The sequence below is a fragment of the Oncorhynchus masou genome, unplaced genomic scaffold, assembly GCF_036934945.1.
Source record: "Oncorhynchus masou masou isolate Uvic2021 unplaced genomic scaffold, UVic_Omas_1.1 unplaced_scaffold_1018, whole genome shotgun sequence".
In the NCBI taxonomy this organism is placed as follows: Eukaryota; Metazoa; Chordata; class Actinopteri; order Salmoniformes; family Salmonidae; genus Oncorhynchus; species Oncorhynchus masou.
Window position 1 is genome coordinate 105796 of NW_027016598.1, and position 20495 is coordinate 126290.

The 20495-nt window shown below is 45.5% G+C and overlaps 1 protein-coding gene across 1 annotated transcript in view; it reads left to right on the forward strand.

Moving 5' to 3' along the window:
- Positions 1–11220: 11220 nt before the first annotated feature.
- Positions 11221–20495, forward strand: part of LOC135538920 (protein CASP-like) — a 125390-nt gene continuing 116115 nt past the window's right edge. Inside the window, exon 1 of the mRNA XM_064964795.1 lies at positions 11221–11293. Within this exon, the coding sequence (XP_064820867.1) occupies positions 11231–11293 (63 nt within the window). The 5' untranslated portion in view covers positions 11221–11230. The remainder of the gene's footprint in view (positions 11294–20495) is intronic.

Here is a 20495-nt window from a genome sequence, read left to right on the forward strand (position 1 = left end):
ATTCACCTGGTGTAGTCTAGAACTCAGAATAACTGATCTCTCCATTCACCTGGTGTAGTCTAGAACTCAGAATAACGGATCTCTCCATTCACCTGGTGTAGTCTAGAACTCAGAATAACTGATCTCTCCATTCACCTGGTGTAGTCTAGAACTCAGAATAACTGATCTCTCCATTCACCTGATGTAGTCTAGAACTCAGAATAACTGATCTCTCCATTCACCTGGTGTAGTCTAGAACTCAGAATAACGGATCTCTCCATTCACCTGGTGTAGTCTAGAACTCAGAATAACTGATCTCTCCATTCACCTGGTGTAGTCTAGAACTCAGAATAACTGATCTCTCCATTCACCTGGTGTAGTCTAGAACTCAGAATAACGGATCTCTCCATTCACCTGATGTAGTCTAGAACTCAGAATAACGGATCTCTCCATTCACCTGGTGTAGTCTAGAACTCAGAATAACGGATCTCTCCATTCACCTGATGTAGTCTAGAACTCAGAATAACGGATCTCTCCATTCACCGGGTGTCGTCTAGAACTCAGAATAACGGATGTCTTTCACCTGGGATTCCAAGGAGAAAAGTTACGGTCCTCCTCCTTTGTCCCTTGGCTGTGAGAAAAACCAGTCGGCCCGTTCTCAGGTAAACATCAAGTTCCTTTGTCTCTGCTCTGTCAGGAGAGATAAGGATCTCTGCCACTGGATAATGTATAGACTAGTTTTGAATGCATGAGCAAACGTATACACCGTTCTGCGCAGAATACTTGACGTGGCAGGCAGCGTGTAACTTCCTGTTACCGGTGAATGGGGTCTTTGTAGCCCTTAGAGGGTAAACATGCTGTCCTGCAGGGTGAGGGCTGCTATGTAGCCCAAAGGTCCTGCTTGGATCAACAACCATGGTTACAGTCCAGACCTCTTGATAGAATCTATAGAACAGGGAGGCACAGGCTCAGGCTCAGTGAAACTGTATGTTTCAGAGTGAACAACATAGATAGACATAATTTAGGAAAAAAAAAATGGCCTATACTGTGCTTGGACCAGAGGTTATTTTCCAGTCGCTTCGTTCTGAAAAGAAACAAAATTGTCCATTGTTCGCGACTAACAAAATAATGTTGTGATCTGGTTCGGTACAACGACAAAAAAATCTACGGTTTATATCGTTCCTTTCTGTTCTTTTGAAACCTCTGAGATCGATGGTTGCTATGGCATGGGAAAGCTATGGATAGTAGCTAGTTGTTTACATGCATTGGACAGACAAGTATAGGGCACCAGATTTGGTTTAACAAAAACCCAAGCATAGCTGTGGAAGTAGGGGTGCTGTAGGGTGCTGCAGCACCCCCTGAAAAATCGAAATAAAATAAAAATTAAAAAAAAATAATCTTCACAAAAGCAGTGCACTGGACCTTTACTACTCCCGTATTCAGGGCTGCTCACCGCCATTATGCTGCCGAAGAAGAAACAAAACTAGAAGTCTCAGTAAGCTAAATTAAGTTGAAAATACGTCTAAAATACTTATTTTCCAGATGGTGAAGTTAGGTTCTGAATGAAAGATTTAAAATTATTTTCTGTAAGTTTAAAATACATATTTTTCAGGATGTTGAAAAGGCATCTTTTCTGGACGTTATAGTAAAACAGCAGGTCGCAGGTCGCGAACCCTCGACCTTCTAGCCCGAAGTCCAGCGCGCTATCGACTGTGCTGCAAAAGCATTCTCGAATGGTCGTTACAGTATTTTCCGGAAGTTGAAATCAGGTTCATTTTCGGTTCTGAATGAAAGTTGAAAATAAGTAATTTATAGATGTCTATGTTTGGGCCAAATCAACCTACAGACACCTACAGACGGTGGTCCTACAAACGGTGGTGTAGGTGTCCTACAGACGGTGGTGGAGGTGTAGGTGTCCTACAGACGGTGGTGGAGGTGTCCTACAGACGGTGGTGTAGGTGTCCTACAGACGGTGGTGGAGGTGTCCTACAGACGGTGGTGGAGGTGTCCTACAGACGGTGGTGGAGGTGTCCTACAGACGGTGGTGGAGGTGTCCTACAGACGGTGGTCCTACAGGCGGTGGTGTAGGTGTCCTACAGACGGTGGTGGAGGTGTCCTACAGACGGTGGTGTAGGTGTCCTACAGACGGTGGTGGAGGTGTCCTACAGACGGTGGTCCTACAGACGGTGGTGTCAGGTGTTTTACAGACGGTGGTGGAGGTGTCCTACAGACGGTTTTAGGTGTCCTACAGACGGTGGTGGAGGTGTCCTCAGACGGTGGCCAGGTGTCCTACAGACTGTGGAGGTGTCCTACAGACGGTGGTCCTACAGGCAGTATTAGGTGTCCTCAGACGGTGGTGGAGGTGTCCTACAGACGGTGGTGTAGGTGTCCTACAGACGGTGGTGGAGGTGTAAGACGGGGTCCTACAGGCTGGTGTAGGTGTCCTACAGACGGTGGTGGAGGTGTCCTACAGACAGTGGTGGAGGTGTCCTACAGACAGTGGTGTAGGTGTCCTACAGACGGTGGTGGAGGTGTCCTACAGACGGTGGTGTAGGTGTCCTACAGACGGTGGTGAGGTGTCCTACAGACGGTGGTGGAGGTGTCCTACAGACGGTGGTGGAGGTGTCCTACAGACGGTGGTGGAGGTGTCCTACAGACGGTGGTGGAGGTGTCCTACAGACGGTGGTGGAGGTGTCCTGCAGACGGTGGTGGAGGTGTCCTACAGATGGTGGTGGAGGTGTTGTAAGACAGGAGGTGTATACACGGTGGTCCTACAGACACTTAGGTGTCCACAGAAGGTGAATGGAGGTGTATTACAGACGGTGGTCCTACAGACGTTGGTGTAGGTGTCCTACAGACGGTGGTGTAGGTGTCCTACAGACGGTGTGTGGAGGTGTCCTATTACGGTGGTGGAGGTGTTACAGACGGTGGTGTAGGTGTCCTACAGACGGTATTGGAGTGTTACAGACGGTGTTATTATAGTGTTATAGTGTTACGGACGGTGGTGGAGGTGTCCTACAGACGATGGTGGAGGTGTTATTACAGTGTTACAGACGGTGGTATAGGTGTTACAGACGGTGGTGGAGGTGTCCTACAGACGGTGGTGTAGGTGTCCTACAGACGGTGGTATAGGTGTCCTACAGACGGTGGTATAGGTGTTACAGACGGTGGTGGAGGTGTCCTACAGAGTGGTCCTACAGACGGTGGTGGAGGTGTCCTACAGACGGTGGTGGAGGTGTCCTACAGACGGTTGGTGGAGGTTATTACAGACGGTAATTGGAGGTGTCCTACAGACGGTGGTGGAGGTGTAGGTGTCCTACAGACGGTGGTGGAGGTGTTATTAGACGGTGGTATAGGTGTTATTAGACGGTGGTGTAGGTGTTACAGACGGTGGTTAAGGTGTCCTACAGACGGTGTTAATAGGTGTCCTACAGACGGTGGTGGTGTTACAGACGGTGGTGGAGTGTCCTACAGACGGTGGTGGAGGTGTAGGTGTCCTACAGACGGTGGTGGAGGTGTCCTACAGACGGTGTTATAGGTGTCCTGGAGGGCAGGTAGTTTATCCCTGCCTTTGACAAAGTAGGCACAGCTTAAAAACCCACATTACACTGGTTGAGAGAAATTGTCATTGTTTTAAGGGCAGAATTGTGAGGTTTTATGTGCTGTATTGGTCAGTTTATCTCAGAAAATGCCACCCTCTTTCAATCTGTGGCTGCCTAATGAGCAGCCCCGGTAACCTGTATTAGCTGATCGATTATAGCCCTCTGCAGCACGGAAAACTTGTCTCACAAAAGTAGTGCAGTAAACCTTACTATCCTGTATTAGTGGACTGATACAACATTTTGCAGCGTGGGGAGAAATCATAGTGTTACGATGGCCTGAAGTTTGCATGTTATTAAGGCAAGTGTAGGAAGGCCACTTCCCTCTTGAGATGCTGATTTTCCATACAGTCCATTAGGGGGTTATTCGCCCAGTATTGCTGTCGTTTACTTCTCGGCCTCATCGATTGCTTTTGGTATTTCAGAGGTATTTGTGAACAGGAGAATATACACTCAAACAAAACACTTATAACACACATCAAGGTGAATAGTGTTATTATAGAGTTAATATAGTGGTATTATAGTGTTATTATAGTGTTATTATTGTGTTATTATAGTGGTATTATAGTGGTATTATAGTGTTATAGTGTTATTATAGTGGTATTATAGTATTATTATAGTGGTATTATAGTGTTATTATAGTGTTATTATAGTGGTATTATAGTGGTATTATAGTGGTATTATAGTGTTATTATAGTGTTATTATAGAGTTATTATAGTGGTATTATAGTGTTATTATAGTGTTATTATAGTGTTGTTATTATAGTGTTATTATTATAGTGTTATTATAGTGGTATTATAGTGGTATTATAGTGGTATTATAGTGGTATTATAGTATTATTATAGTGGTATTATAGTGTTATTATAGTGGTATTATAGTGTTATTATAGTGTTATTGTTGTGGTATTATAGTGTTATTATAGTGGTATTATAGTGTTATTATAGTGTTATTGTTGTGGTATTATAGTGTTATTATAGTGTTATTGTTGTGTTATTATAGTGTTATTATAGTGTTATTATAGTGTTATTATAGTGGTATTATAGTGTTATAGTGTTATTATAGTGGTATTATAGTGGTATTATAGTATTATTATAGTGGTATTATAGTGTTATTATAGTGGTATTATAGTGTTATTATAGTGTTATTATAGTGTTATTGTTGTGGTATTATAGTGTTATTATAGTGTTATTATAGTGTTATTATAGTGGTATTATAGTGGTATTATAGTGTTATTATAGTGTTATTATAGAGTTATTATAGTGGTATTATAGTGTTATTATAGTGGTATTATAGTGTTATTATAGTGTTATTATAGTGTTGTTATTATAGTGTTATTATAGTGTTATTATAGTGTTATTATAGTGGTATTATAGTGTTATTATAGTGGTATTATAGTGGTATTATAGTGGTATTATAGTATTATTATAGTGGTATTATAGTGTTATTATAGTGGTATTATAGTGGTATTATAGTGTTATTATAGTGTTATTATAGTGTTATTGTTGTGGTATTATAGTGTTATTATAGTGGTATTATAGTGGTATTATAGTGTTATTATAGTGTTATTATAGTGGTATTATAGTGGTATTATAGTATTATTATAGTTGTTATTATAGTGTTATTATAGTGTTATTATAGTGCTCTTATAGTGTTGTTATTATAGTGTTATTATAGTGGTATTATAGTGTTATTATAGTGTATTTAGTGTTATTATAGTGTTATTATAGTGTTATTATAGTGTTCAAATGTGGTTTTATCCGGGTACTTATTATAGTGTTATAGTGTTATTATAGTGTTATTATACTTGTTTAGTAAGGCACAGGCCCACTCAAAATGCACTTCAGTCTTCTTGAAATTGTCTGGCCTGCAGAGAAGCCATGTTTTATTTAAATGAATGAATAAATTAAAAGAGAGACAGAGAGAGAGAGAGATTGAAAAACGGTGTGAGATTTGAGATGTGAGCTTTGTGTTCTCGTAGATGGCTGTGCTAGAAAAACAACCTACCAGCGAGACTAACTCTCTCTATAGACCTGTCAGGGTGTACAGACTGTACAGACAGTCTCACTGGTCTGTCCCGTTGTGTGAGAAGACACAGACACACACACACACACACACACACACACACACAATGAGAGGAGGAAGCCAGATGCAGAATGTCTCCAATGGACTCCCCAATCTATTCCCGACATCTAGTCCCTACGTTCCCCCCCTCTGAGAGAGACAGCTAGCAGCCCAGTCAGTGGTACTTCCCATGTCCCACAACGAGCCTTGTACTCCCGCTCTCTGCATTATTTAACTATTCTTTCATGTGAACAGTTCTATTTCCAGACAATTCTTTTTATTTATACATAAAAGGAGGAGTTTTGCATGAAACGATTTAGAACACTGACTGAACACCATGTTGGAGTGAAAATAAACAGGTTTCCTGCAAACATAGATCTGATTGGTTAGTGCCGGTACAGTCAATAACCAACGAGACACTACAGGTAGAGATGCCGTATATTACAGGAGACTGAGGCCAGAGACTCTGCTGTGTTGTTTCACATTACAGAGAAGACTAACCAACGAGACACTACAGGTAGAGATGCAGTATATTACAGGAGACTGAGGCCAGAGACTCTGCTGTGTTGTTTCACATTACAGAGAAGACTAACCAACGAGACACTACAGGTAGAGATGCAGTATATTACAGGAGACTGAGGCCAGAGACTCTGCTGTGTTGTTTCACATTACAGAGAAGACTAACCAACGAGACACTACAGGTAGAGATGCAGTATATTACAGGAGACTGAGGCCAGAGACTCTGCTGTGTTGTTTCACATTACAGAGAAGACTAACCAACGAGACACTACAGGTAGAGATGCAGTATATTACAGGAGACTGAGGCCAGAGACTCTGCTGTGTTGTTTCACATTACAGAGAAGACTAACCAACGAGACACTACAGGTAGAGATGCAGTATATTACAGGAGACTGAGGCCAGAGACTCTGCTGTGTTGTTTCACATTACAGAGAAGACTAACCAACGAGACACTACAGGTAGAGATGCAGTATATTACAGGAGACTGAGGCCAGAGACTCTGCTGTGTTGTTTCACATTACAGAGAAGACTAACCAACGAGACACTACAGGTAGAGATGCAGTATATTACAGGAGACTGAGGCCAGAGACTCTGCTGTGTTGTTTCACATTACAGAGAAGACTAACCAACGAGACACTACAGGTAGAGATGCAGTATATTACAGGAGACTGAGGCCAGAGACTCTGCTGTGTTGTTTCACATTACAGAGAAGACTAACCAACGAGACACTACAGGTAGAGATGCAGTATATTACAGGAGACTGAGGCCAGAGACTCTGCTGTGTTGTTTCACATTACAGAGACTAACCAAAGACACTACAGGTAGAACAGTATATTACAGGAGAACAGAGAGACACTACAGGTAGAGATGCAGTATAATACAGGAGACTGAGGCCAGAGACTCTGCTGTGTTGTTTCACATTACAGAGAAGACTAACCAACGAGACACTACAGGTAGAGATGCAGTATATTACAGGAGACTGAGGCCAGAGACTCTGCTGTGCCCTTGTTTATTTTTGCTCGTCTGCCTGTCCTACAGATGAAGATAAGAGGACATGTCATGTCAATGTGTTTGTCTGTCAGTTCGTGTGTGTGTGTGTGTGTGTGTGTGTGTGTGTGTGTGTGTGTGTGTGTGTGTGTGTGTGTGTGTGTGTGTGTGTGTGTGTGTGTGTGTGTGTTTAGGCCTTTTTCTCCCTGTGATAACACACACTCCTCAGGATGGGCCCCAGGCTCTTTAACTCATCTTTATCGATTTTCTCTTTCTATTCTGTTCTCTCCCTCTCTCTCCCAGGGGATGAGATGTCTCAATTCTTCCAGGGAGGCCCCAGAGAGAGAGAGAGAGAGAGATAATGCAGAGGGGGCTCTGAGAGTGCGCTGGTCGCTGAGACCCTCGCTGACCCCTGACCTTGATCTTGACATCAGAGGTGACCCCTGGGGTCAAAGGTCAAGTGAAAGTGACGTGCCGGGCGATGATGATCTTGGCCAGCTTTCCCTAGCTGTCTGACGTGATTAGTGGGGCGGCAGAAAGCCTAGCAGTTAAGAGCGTTGGGCCAGTAACTGAAAGGTTGCTGGTTCGAAATCCCTGCGCTGACTAGGCACTTAACCAGAATTGCTCCTGTAAGTCGCTCTGGATAAGAGTGTCTGCTAAATTACTAAAATGCAAAATGTTGTGGGCATCTCAATCTCAGACCCACCCACATCCATGTCTGCCTCTCCCCCACAACCATCGCCGGGCCCGCTAAGAGCATCCGCCCACACAGGCTACGTTAATGAGGAGAGAGAGTGAGACAGTGGCGAGAGGTTGTGGGTGAGAGCCAGAATATCTGTTTGTTTCAACAGCACACTCTGGAAAGGACATATGCCTGATGGCCCCTTTCAGCCTCGGAGTTCAGATCAGATGTACATAATCTGCTTGCTAAAAGTACAATTCTAAATGACGCATCAGCAGATCACGCACACATTCAAAAGCTAAAACCAAAAATACGATATTCTTCGTATCATCTGACCTCACTACACAAACCACCGTGTTGCCCATTCCTGTTACTCCGTTGAGGGAAGTCAAGAACAGCAACAGAAATTCATAAGCCTATAGGTGTTCTCTCAAACCGGTCTTTCTGGTTGGATTGGGGAGCATCATACCCTACCGAGGACAAGTCTGAGTGGACAGACAGAACAACACCACATGAGGAAGAGCTCTTCTCCCTGAATTATGGCCTTAAGTCAGGTATGAAACTACGTATCTGCCCTGAATGCCCTCACTTAGAATATAACACAAACTGTTCAAAATAGCTTGAACCGTGGAATCAATGATGAAGTGAAGTAATTATTACATTTTTAAAACAGCTCCAAATGTAATTGAAGGGGCAATATATCTTGGCTGTGAAATAATCACATGTCTATGATTAGAATACAAAAAAAAGCTATGAAATGTAATTTGACAGCCTAAAAGCAAGGCACACAAAGAGGCCATTAAAAGTGTCATTAGCCTTAAGGGCAATCAGTGGGGTGGATTAAACACAAATAACTCAATTGGAAAACGCAATCAGAGCTCTGGTTGATAAAACATAAAATAAATTCAAAACACTTTAAAAGGCCCAACGCAGCTGTTTTTATCTCAATATAAAATCATTTCTGGGTAACAACTTTAAACATCTGCTATCTGAGCAGCTAACCGATTGCTGCAGCTGTAAATAGTCCATCGGTAAATAGCCCACCCAATTTTACCTACCTCATCCCCATACTGTTTATATTTATTTACTTTTCTGCTCTTTTGCACACCAGTATCTCTACCTGTACATGACCATCTGATCATTTATCACTCCTCATGTAAATTTGCAACAATGTATATAGACCCTCATTTTTTATATTTTTTGTACTGTGTTATTGACTTGTTTATTGTTTACTCCATGTGTAACTCTGTGTTGTTGTCTGTTCACACTGCTATTCTTTATCTTGTCCAGGTCGCAATTGTAAATGAGAACTTGTTCTCAACTAGCCTACCTGGTGAAATAAAGGTGTTCTCAACTAGCCTACCTGGTTAAATAAAGGTGTTCTCAACTGGCCTCCCTGGTTAAATAAAGGTGTTCTCAACTGGCCTCCCTGGTTAAATAAAGGTGTTCTCAACTAAGGTGCCTCCCTGGTTAAATAAAGGTGTTCTCAACTAGCCTACCTGGTTAAATAAAGGTGTTCTCAACTAGCCTCCCTGGTTAAATAAAGGTGTTCTCAACTAGCCTCCCTGGTTAAATAAAGGTGTTCTCTAGTCTACCTAGCCTACCTGGTTAAAGGTGTTCTCAAAAGGTGTTCTCAACTAGCCTACCTGGTTAAATAAAGGTGTTCTCAACTAGCCTCCCTGGTTAAATAAAGGTGTTCTCAACTAGCCTCTGGTTTCTCAACTAGTCTACCTGGTTAAATAAAGGTGTTCTCAACTAGCCTACCTGGTTAAATAAATAAACCTGGTGTGTTCTCAACTAGCCTACCTGGTTAAATAAAGGTGTTCTCAACTGGCCTCCCTGGTTAAATAAAGGTGTTCTCAACTAGCCTCCCTGGTTAAATAAAGGTGTTCTCAACTAACCTGGTTAAATAAAGGTGTTCTCAACTAGCCTATCTGGTTAAATAAAAGGTGTTCTCAACTAGCCTACCTGGTTAAAGGTGTTCTCAACTAGCCTCCCTGGTTAAATGTTCTCAACTAGCCTCCTGGTTAAATAAAGGTGTTCTCAACTAGCCTACCTAGGTTAAATAAAGGTGTTCTCAACTAGCCTACCTGGTTAAATAAAGGTGTTCTCAACTAGCCTCCCTGGTAAAGGTGTTCTCAGCTAGCCTACCTGGTGAAATAAAGGTGTTCTCAACTAGCCTCCTGGTTAAATAAAGGTGTTCTCAACTAGCCTACCTGGTTAAATAAAGGTGTTCTCAACTAGCCTACCTGGTTAAATAAAGGTGAAATAATTAAATAAATAAAACTATGAAGTACCTTACTGTAATAGTTGTACATTAAAATGGTCAAAAATAAACAAAAATAGTTTTTTGTTGTTGCTATTTTTTAGCTAAATCGTCATTCCAAATCGGAAACTCTGGAATCTTTCTAGATCTCCGACTTTCCGACGAGAGGATCACTGGCATCATGATTTGACCCAGTTTTTTTTTTTCAGAGTTTGCAGTTGTATTGAAAGCAACATATTTCTCACTGCAATAATTTAGTTTGGACTGTCCGGGAGTGGTCCGAGTGGGAAACTGACAACTAGCAGTTATTGGCAGAGAGGTTTATTTCCCTTTGTCATTGGTCTATTAACTCATTTACCGCCTGGTGATGTCACCAACTCCACCCATGCAAAAGCTGCCGAATAGAAGGTGCCGTGTAGATTTTGTGTTCAAGAAGAAAAAGAAACGCACACCTATTAAGAGGAAGTGTGGGGGACTTTTAAGTTAACAATGCAATGCTTCAAGTGTGAATGGGGGCGGCAGGGTTGCCTAGTGGTTAGAGCATTTGACTAGTAACCGAAAGATTGCAAGTTCGATTCCCCGAGCTGACAAGGTACGGAGCTGTTGTTCTGCCCCTGAACAGGCAGTTAACCCACTGTTCCTAGGCCGTCATTGAAAATAAGAATTTGTTCTTAACTGACTTTAAATAAATACAGGTTCAAAATAAAGGTTAAATAAATAATGATTACGACTGTCAATGGGTCCTAATTTGGTGTGTGCAATTGTAATGATGAGCACAGCCTAATGAAAAGTTATGACAAATGTAAAAAAAAAACTTTGGATAAATGGTTAAAAGTTGTCATTAATATATATAAAAAACAATGATGTAAGTAAGACATGTAAGCGTGTGTTTTCTGAGTGAAAACCAAACAATATATATATACGCCAGTCCATATTTTACCATCTAGAAAATTGTCAGCACCCACTCTACTCTTTGGCAGTATTCAAAACAGTAGATTCCCGTTCAATAAAGTCTATTCCTCACCACATAAGCGAAGGGACTGTTTGAGAACTCCGCTCCGTGTTTTCTCGGTATCTCCTGAACTCCAACCTCGCTCTCTCTGTCAGCTTCTCATTCCGTCTCAATATGCCTCAAGATGGCGGCCAATGCGGGATCAATGTTTCAATATTGGAAGCGCTTTGATTTACAACAACTGCAGGTCAGTTTTTTTCTTCCCTCATTTGAGTTGCTTTGTACCATTTCAATATTTGTTTTGCTAAGATCGCTGCATTGGATATGTTTTAGTTTCGAAATGGCTTTTCTGTCGGTATTTCGATCCGCTCGTAGTGAGACAGACCTGTTCTCGTATTGATCAAATTGGTTTTCTCGCTGATCGGAAATTGATCCTCTTTGTTCAATTCCCATCGATCGACTGGCGCCCTGGTGACGGCGTGGGGGTCACGTCGTTACCGCATAAAACCACAATGCTGAGTTCCGGAACAGACCATAATATCCCCCAGAAATACACACATGTCTTCATGTCAACTTTTGTTGTGTGTTGTTGTTGTTGCATTAAGTAGCCAGCCAACTAACTGCTTGTTAGCTTGGTCTGTAGCTTGTGTTTGTTGGTCTTTGGAGAGAGAAATAAAACCCCATGAAGTGCGTCTATGATGCGATAACGCTGTGATCAGTGATGACCTCCCCGGCTGTCAGATCAGACACGTTTGAGTTTGACAGTAACTTTCTAGCCCAATGGATTTGAACACATTCGGTGCATTTTTAGTGATGGACGTGTTAAAACAGCCATCACTACTAACACACAGAGAGACTGCTGCCTACATACAGACTTGAAATCATTGGCCACTTTAATAAATGGATCACTAGTCACTTTAATAATGTTTACATATCTTGCATTACTCATCTCATATGTATATACTGTATTTTATACCATCTATTGCATCTTGCCTATGCCGCTCGGCCATCACTCATCCATATATGTATATATTCTTATTCCATCCCTTTTGAGTTGTTAATTAGGTAGTTGTTGTGGAATTGTTAGATATTACTGTACTGTCGGGAACTAGAAGCACAAGCATTTCGCTACACTCGCAATAACATCTGCTAACCATGTGTATGTGACCGATTTGATTTGATAGCAAAACAACGAGGTAGTTCGGTTAGTTAACAGCTAAAGATAGCCTGTGTTGTCGAATCCCAGAAGTGGTAGCATGAGTGGCAACAGCACAGCAGCTGGCTAACCCTTTAAACGCTCTTCTCATCTTGTATTATATTACACTTTTAACCAACACGAAAACATTAGTGTAGGAAATTGTATTTGTATGCCAAACAAGTGCCACATTTTGGCCTGCTTACAAGCAATCAACGTTATATTTGTGGCAAAACATTTCATTATTTTTAGTCCGGTAGGTTCTCAATTTGGCAGTAGGTGGAAATGTACCATTTTATGAAAAACCAGCCGATTTTATAGTAGAGGGAAAAATGATGAGACATATACTTATCACGTTCAATAAGGGATGTAGACTAAATGTGCTTGGTCATATGCGGACGATGCTTCACTCATACCTTATAATCATGGCTCATCTTCATTTATCAAAATGTATTTGATCCTTTCTGATGTTGCCTGTGATTCATCGACAGATGAAATGATTTCAGTAATGTGCACCCCCCCTCCTCCCTCCTCTCCCCCCTCCTCTTCCCCTTCCCTCCTCTTTGAAGTGGAGTGTCTACATTTTGTCTAGGATCTGTTTAGTTTTTTTTCATACATTGACTGCCAGCGCAGTGCACTGCACAGCCAGGACATGAAATATGCATCCCATAAGTTTGTGATAAGGCCCTGGGTAATTATGGCAAAGGCCCATCAGAAGCTGTTAGTCAGGACAGTGAATCTGGGTGAGTGCGGAGCAGAGACCAGTAGACTTATCTGGATGATATGAACCAGCCTGTCTGGAGGTTAGAGCCAGATGTAGCTGTGTTCTCTCAGAACATTGTTCTCTCAGAACATTCACTGGCTATTATTGATGACATCTTATTTACTGGCCCTCCCACTGTGCTGCCTGCTCCCTCTGTGCTGCCTGCTCCCACTGTGCTGCCTGCTCCCTCTGTGCTGCCTGCTCCCACTGTGCTGCCTGCCTGCTGCCTGCTCCCACTGTGCTGCCTGCTCCCACTGTGCTGCCTGCTCCCACTGTGCTGCCTGCTCCCACTGTGCTGCCTGCTCCCACTGTGCTGCCTGCTCCCACTGTGCTGCCTGCTCCCACTGAGCTGCCTGCTCCCACTGTGCTGCCTGCTCCCACTGGGCTGCCTGCTCCCTCTGTGCTGCCTGCTCCCACTGAGCTGCCTGCTCCCACTGTGCCTGTGCTCCCACTGTGCTGCCTGCTCCCACTGGGCTGCCTGCTCCCTCTGTGCTGCCTGCTCCCTCTGTGCTGCCTGCTCCCACTGTGCTGCCTGCTCCCACTGTGCTGCCTGCTCCCTCTGTGCTGCCTGCTCCCTCTGTGCTGCCTGCTCCCACTGTGCTGCCTGCTCCCACTGTGCTGCCTGCTCCCACTGTGCTGCCTGCTCCCACTGTGCTGCCTGCTCCCACTGTGCTGCCTGCTCCCACTGGGCTGTCTTCCAAGAAGAATCTCTGATCAACACGGCCTGTTTGTCTGTCTGGAGGTTAGAACCAGCCAGAGCTGTGAGTTCTCAGAAAAGTCCATCTGTCTGTCTGGAGGTTAGAACCAGCCGGAGCTGTGTGTTCCCAGAACAGTCCGTCTGTCTGTCTGTACTCAGGCTTGCAAACTTTGTAGCTGCCTCCCCCCCTCCCTCTCTGACCAGAAGCTGGTGCTTATAGTGGTGGATTCTGCCAGAGGCGTCATGCCCATAGGGGGCACATGGGCACCTGACCCCCCCCAGATTTGTCCTGTTTAATAATCTTATTACTATTAGATGCCTAGTAATTTTCTGAAGTTGGCTTTAGCTCGCCTCGTTAGGTTCCCAACTCCCACGAGCTACCAAGAAGCCGTTTCAGGCTATTCATCAACTTATAGCAGCCATCTTTGGGCGGCAGTGTAGCCTAGTGGTTAGAGTGGAGGGGGGCTAGTGGCAGGTAGCCTAGTGGTTAGAGTGGAGGGGCGGTAGGTAGCCTAGTGGTTAGAGTGGAGGGGCGGTAGGTAGCCTAGTGGTTAGAGTGGAGGGGCGGTAGGTAGCCTAGTGGTTAGAGTGGAGGGGCGGTAGGTAGCCTAGTGGTTAGAGTGGAGGGGCGGTAGGTAGCCTAGTGGTTAGTGTGGAGGGGCGGTAGGTAGCCTAGTGGTTAGTGTGGAGGGGGGCGGTAGGTAGCCTAGTGGTTAGTGTGGAGGGGCGGTAGGTAGCCTAGTGGTTAGAGTGGAGGGGCGGTAGGTAGCCTAGTGGTTAGAGTGGAGGGGCGGTAGGTAGCCTAGTGGTTAGAGTGGAGGGGCGGTAGCCTAGTGGTTAGAGTGGAGGGCGGTAGGTAGCCTAGTGGTTAGAGTGGGCGGTAGGTAGCCTAGTGGTTAGAGTGGAGGGGCGGTAGGTAGCCTAGTGGTTAGAGTGTAGAGGCGGCAGGGTAGCCTAGTGGTTAGAGTGTAGGGGCGGTAGGTAGCCTAGTGGTTAGAGTTGAGGGGCGGCAGGTAGCCTAGTGGTTAGAGTGGAGGGCGGCAGGTAAATTCTGTAACAGCAACACAACCGAACAGACATCAATAGTTGATGCGTTTGTCCAGGGCTTAAATAGCAGCCTGCCTGTTCATAGCCATTAAACCCCCATTTTATCTGTGACTCTTTTATTCCCTCAATGAGAAACAGCTACTGGACAAAGAGAGCTTTGAGTTGTTACTTAGTCTCTCTGGCTCCCCAGGTTAGGGTTAGAGAGAGCTGTTAGTCTCTCTGGCTCCCCAGGTTAGGGTTAGAGAGAGCTGTTAGTCTCTCTGGCTCCCCAGGTTAGGGTTAGAGAGAGCTGTTAGTTAGTCTCTATGGCTCCCCAGGTTAGGGTTAGAGAGAGCTGTTAGTCTCTCTGGCTCCCAGGTTAGGGTTAGAGAGAGCTGTTAGTTAGTCTCTCTGACTCCCCAGGTTAGGGTGAGAGAGAGCTGTTAGTCTCTCTGGCTCCCCAGGTTAGGGTTAGAGAGAGCTGTTAGTCTCTCTGGCTCCCCAGGTTAGGGTTAGAGAGAGCTGTTTGTCTCTCTGGCTCCCCAGGTTAGGGTTAGAGAGAGCTGTTAGTTAGTCTCTCTGGCTCCCCAGGTTAGGGTTAGAGAGAGCTGTTAGTTAGTCTCTCTGGCTCCCCAGGTTAGGGTTAGAGAGCTGTTAGTTAGTCTCTCTGGCTCCCCAGGTTAGGGTTAGAGAGCTGTTAGTCTCTCTGGCTCCCCAGGTTAGGGTTAGAGCTGTTAGTCTCTCTGGCTCCCCAGGTTAGGGTTAGAGAGAGCTGTTAGTCTCTCTGGCTCCCCAGGTTAGGGTTAGAGAGAGCTGTTAGTCTCTCTGGCTCCCAGGTTAGGGTTAGAGAGCTGTTAGTCTCTCTGGCTCCCCAGGTTAGGGTTAGATAGAGCTGTTAGTCTCTCTGGCTCCCCAGGTTAGGGTTAGAGAGCTGTTAGTCTCTCTGGCTCCCCAGGTTAGGGTTAGAGAGAGCTGTTAGTCTCTCTGGCTCCCCAGGTTAGGTTAGAGAGAGCTGTTAGTCTCTCTGGCTCCCCAGGTTAGGGTTAGAGAGAGCTGTTAGTCTCTCTGGCTCCCCAGGTTAGGGTTAGAGAGAGCTGTTAGTCTCTCTGGCTCCCCAGGTTAGGGTTAGAGAGAGCTGTTAGTCTCTCTGGCTCCCCAGGTTAGGGTTAGAGAGAGCTGTTAGTCTCTCTGGCTCCCCAGGTTAGGGTTAGAGAGAGCTGTTAGTCTCTCTGGCTCCCCAGGTTAGGGTTAGAGAGAGCTGTTAGTCTCTCTGGCTCCCCAGGTTAGGGTTAGAGAGCTGTTAGTCTCTCTGGCTCCCAGGTTAGGGTTAGAGAGAGCTGTTAGTCTCTCTGGCTCCCCAGGTTAGGGTTAGAGAGCTGTTAGTCTCTCTGGCTCCCAGGTTAGGGTTATAGAGAGCTGTTAGTCTCTCTGGCTCCCCAGGTTAGGGTTATAGAGAGCTGTTAGTCTCTCTGGCTCCCCAGGTTAGGGTTAGAGAGAGCTGTTAGTCTCTCTGGCTCCCCAGGTTAGGGTTAGAGAGAGCTGTTAGTCTCTCTGGCTCCCCAGGTTAGGGTTAGAGAGAGCTGTTAGTCTCTCTGGCTCCCCAGGTTAGGTTAGAGAGAGCTGTTAGTTAGTCTCTCTGGCTCCCCAGGTTAGGGTTATAGAGAGCTGTTAGTCTCTCTGGCTCCCCAGGTTAGGGTTATAGAGAGCTGTTAGTCTCTCTGGCTCCCCAGGTTAGGGTTAGAGAGAGCTGTTAGTCTCTCTGGCTCCCCAGGTTAGGGTTAGAGAGAGCTGTTAGTCTCTCTGGCTCCCCAGGTTAGGGTTAGAGAGAGCTGTTAGTCTCTCTGGCTCCCAGGTTAGGGTTAGAGAGAGCTGTTAGTCTCGCTGGCTCCCCAGGTTAGGGTTAGAGAGAGCTGTTAGTCTCTCTGGCTCCCAGGTTAGGGTTAGAGAGATGTTTGTCTCTCTGGCTCCCCAGGTTAGGGTTAGAGAGAGCTGTTAGTCTCTCTGGCTCCCAGGTTAGGGTTAGAGAGAGATGTTTGTCTCTCTGGCTCCCCAGGTTAGGGTTAGAGAGCTGTTAGTCTCTCTGGCTCCCTAGGTTAGGGTTAGAGAGAGCTGTTAGTCTCTCTGGCTCCCCAGGTTAGGGTTAGAGAGAGATGTTAGTCTCTCTGGCTCCCAGGTTAGGGTTAGAGAGAGATGTTAGTCTCTCTGGCTCCCCAGGTTAGGGTTAGAGAGAGCTGTTAGTCTCTCTGGCTCCCCAGGTTAGGGTTAGAGAGAGCTGTTAGTCTCTCTGGCTCCCCAGGTTAGGGTGAGAGAGAGCTGTTAGTCTCTCTGGCTCCCCAGGTTAGGGTTAGAGAGAGCTGTTAGTCTCTCTGGCTCCCCAGGTTAGGGTTAGAGAGAGATGTTAGTCTCTCTGGCTCCCCAGGTTAGGGTTAGAGAGAGCTGTTAGTCTCTCTGGCTCCCCAGGTTAGGGTTAGAGAGCTGTTAGTCTCTCTGGCTCCCCAGGTTAGGGTTAGAGAGAGCTGTTAGTCTCTCTGGCTCCCCAGGTTAGGGTTAGCTGTTAGTCTCTCTGGCTCCCCAGGTTAGGGTTAGAGCTGTTAGTCTCTCTGGCTCCCCAGGTTAGGGTTATAGAGAGCTGTTAGTCTCTCTGGCTCCCAGGTTAGGGTTTGAGAGAGCTGTTAGTCTCTCTGGCTCCCCAGGTTAGGGTTTGAGAGAGCTGTTAGTCTCTCTGGCTCCCCAGGTTAGGGTTAGAGAGAGCTGTTAGTCTCTCTGGCTCCCCAGGTTAGGGTTAGAGAGAGCTGTTAGTCTCTCTGGCTCCCCAGGTTAGGGTTAGAGAGAGCTGTTAGTCTCTCTGGCTCCCAGGTTAGGGTTAGAGAGATGTTAGTCTCTCTGGCTCCCCAGGTTAGGGTTAGAGAGAGCTGTTAGTCTCTCTGGCTCCCCAGGTTAGGGTTAGAGAGAGCTGTTAGTCTCTCTGGCTCCCCAGGTTAGGGTTAGAGAGAGCTGTTAGTTAGTCTCTCTGGCTCCCCAGGTTAGGGTTAGAGAGAGCTGTTAGTTAGTCTCTCTGGCTCCCCAGGTTAGGGTTAGAGAGAGCTGTTAGTTAGTCTCTCTGGCTCCCCAGGTTAGGGTTAGAGAGAGCTGTTAGTCTCTCTGGCTCCCCAGGTTAGGGTGAGAGAGAGCTGTTAGTTAGTCTCTCTGGCTCCCCAGGTTAGGGTTTAGAGAGAGCTGTTAGTCTCTCTGGCTCCCCAGGTTAGGGTTAGAGAGAGCTGTTAGTCTCTCTGGCTCCCCAGGTTAGGGTTAGAGAGAGCTGTTAGTCTCTCTGGCTCCCCAGGTTAGGGTTAGAGAGAGCTGTTAGTCTCTCTGGCTCCCCAGGTTACGGTTAGAGAGAGCTGTTAGTCTCTCTGGCACCCCAGGTTAGGGTTAGAGAGAGCTGTTAGTTAGTCTCTCTGGCTCCCCAGGTTAGGGTTAGAGAGAGCTGTTAGTCTCTCTGGCTCCCCAGGTTAGGGTTAGAGAGAGCTGTTCGTCTCTCTGGCTCCCCAGGTTAAGGTTAGAGAGAGCTGTTAGTCTCTATGGCTCCCCAGGTTAGGGTTAGAGAGAGCTGTTAGTCTCTCTGGCTCCCCAGGTTAGGGTTAGAGAGAGATGTTAGTCTCTCTGGCTCCCCAGGTTAGGGTTAGAGAGAGCTGTTAGTCTCTCTGGCTCCCCAGGTTAGGGTTAGAGAGAGCTGTTAGTCTCTCTGGCTCCCCAGGTTAGGGTTAGAGAGAGCTGTTAGTCTCTCTGTCTCCCCAGGTTAGGGTTAGAGAGAGCTGTTAGTTAGTCTGTCTGGCTCCCCAGGTTAGGGTTAGAGAGAGCTGTTAGTTAGTCTCTCTGGCTCCCCAGTTAGGGTTAGAGAGAGCTTTGAGCTGTTTCTTTCTTTCCCAGGTTTAGACTCTAAATGACAGTGTTACTACGCCTGCATTTCTTTTAGCGAGATCTCACTGGAAAATAGAGGGTGGCGATGAATACGGACGCAGAAGGTTTTAACGCCCATAATAACAGTCTGGTACAGCTACAGTTGAGTTTCTTTACTAGGCTTTTCTTCCTGAGATGCCTCATAATCAGAGTGGCGATGCCTCAGATTCGGACAGATGCCTCGGAGTCGGACAGATGCCTCGGAGTCGGACAGATGCCTCGGAGTCGGACAGATGCCTCGGAGTCGGACAGATGCCTCGGAGTCGGACAGATGCCTCGGAGTCGGACAGATGCCTCGGAGTCGGACAGATGCCTCGGAGTCGGACAGATGCCTCGGAGTCGGACAGATGCCTCGGAGTCGGACAGATGCCTCGGAGTCGGACAGATGCCTCGGAGTCGGACAGATGCCTCAGAGTCGGACAGAGTGGCGATGCCTCAGAGTCAGACAGATGCCTCAGAGTCGGACAGAGTGACAATGCCTCAAATAGAACAACATGCATTGATTTCCTTCTACCTTCTTAAAAGTGTCCAACTCATAAAATGTGCCTAATTCATACACTACGTGGTCAAAAGTATGTGAATTTAGCTATTTCAGCCACACCTGTTGCTGACATCGAGCACAAAACCTTGTTGAGATCGGTGTGGAAGAACTTGACTGGCCTGCACTGAGCCCTGACCTCAACCACATCGAACGCGTTTGGGATGAATTGGAATGCCGACTGCGAGCTAGGCCTAATCTCCCAACATCTAGTGGAAATCTTCCCAGAAGAGTGGAGGCTGTTATAGCAGCAAAGGGGGGACCAACTCCATATTAATGCCCATGATTTTGGAATGAGATGTTCAACGAGCAGGTGTCCACATGATTTTGGTCATGTAGTGTATGTAGTCTATACAGTAGGCCTATACAGTAGTGCTCCTGAGGGGTGCAGCGGTCTAAGGCACTGCATCTCAGTGCTGGAGGCGTCACTGCAGACACCCTGGTTCGATTCCAGGCTGTATCACAAACCGGCCTACGTAGGCCAGCGCACATTTGGCCCAGCATTGTAAGGGTTTGGCCGGGGTAGGCCATCATTGTAAATAATACTTTTTTCAAAACCGACCTTCCTAGTTAAAGGTTAAATAAAACATTTATTAGGGTTAATTGAAATCTGAACCAAACTCAATTCTGATTCAGGTACAGGCCCAGCCTCTAAGTTAGTATTAATATAGCTGTTTCTGATGGTACAGGTCTACCTACTGAGGAGACTAGAGAGGGTCGTGTCTTTGGCATCATTAAACTGAAGATGAATCTTTATCAAATATTCTCTGTATTATTACGTGATTAAAATATGTAATCATGTAACTGTAATTAACTAGGAATTCGGGGCACCAAGGAAAATATTCAGATTACAAAGTTATAATTTTCCTGATATAACTTTCAGATATTTTAACATCTTATCACTTAGTGCTCTGATTAATGAATTATTCTTTACCTCACGTTAGTCTCATTCCAAACGTCGTACATTGTTTGTTATCTGCACAAACCCAGTCTTCACTATGAGTCATCCATACATCAATTGTCTTGAAATCATTTGTTTACGAACTAAGTACTCACAGAAATGCATAACACAAACAAACAAAGTAGATATGGTTATAAAGAAATGAATGGCTGCAGACTAGTAATCAATATCAAAGACTTGTTCTTATTCTGTCGGTATTGATAGTCTAAGAGTTTAACCACATGGGATGGTTAAAAGAAAGCAATCTACTCTAGCCTTATTTCCCTCTATGATGAGGTACTGGTCTCATCTCAACCCTTAGCCCCCTCGTAATTGAGGTAAGCTGGTCTG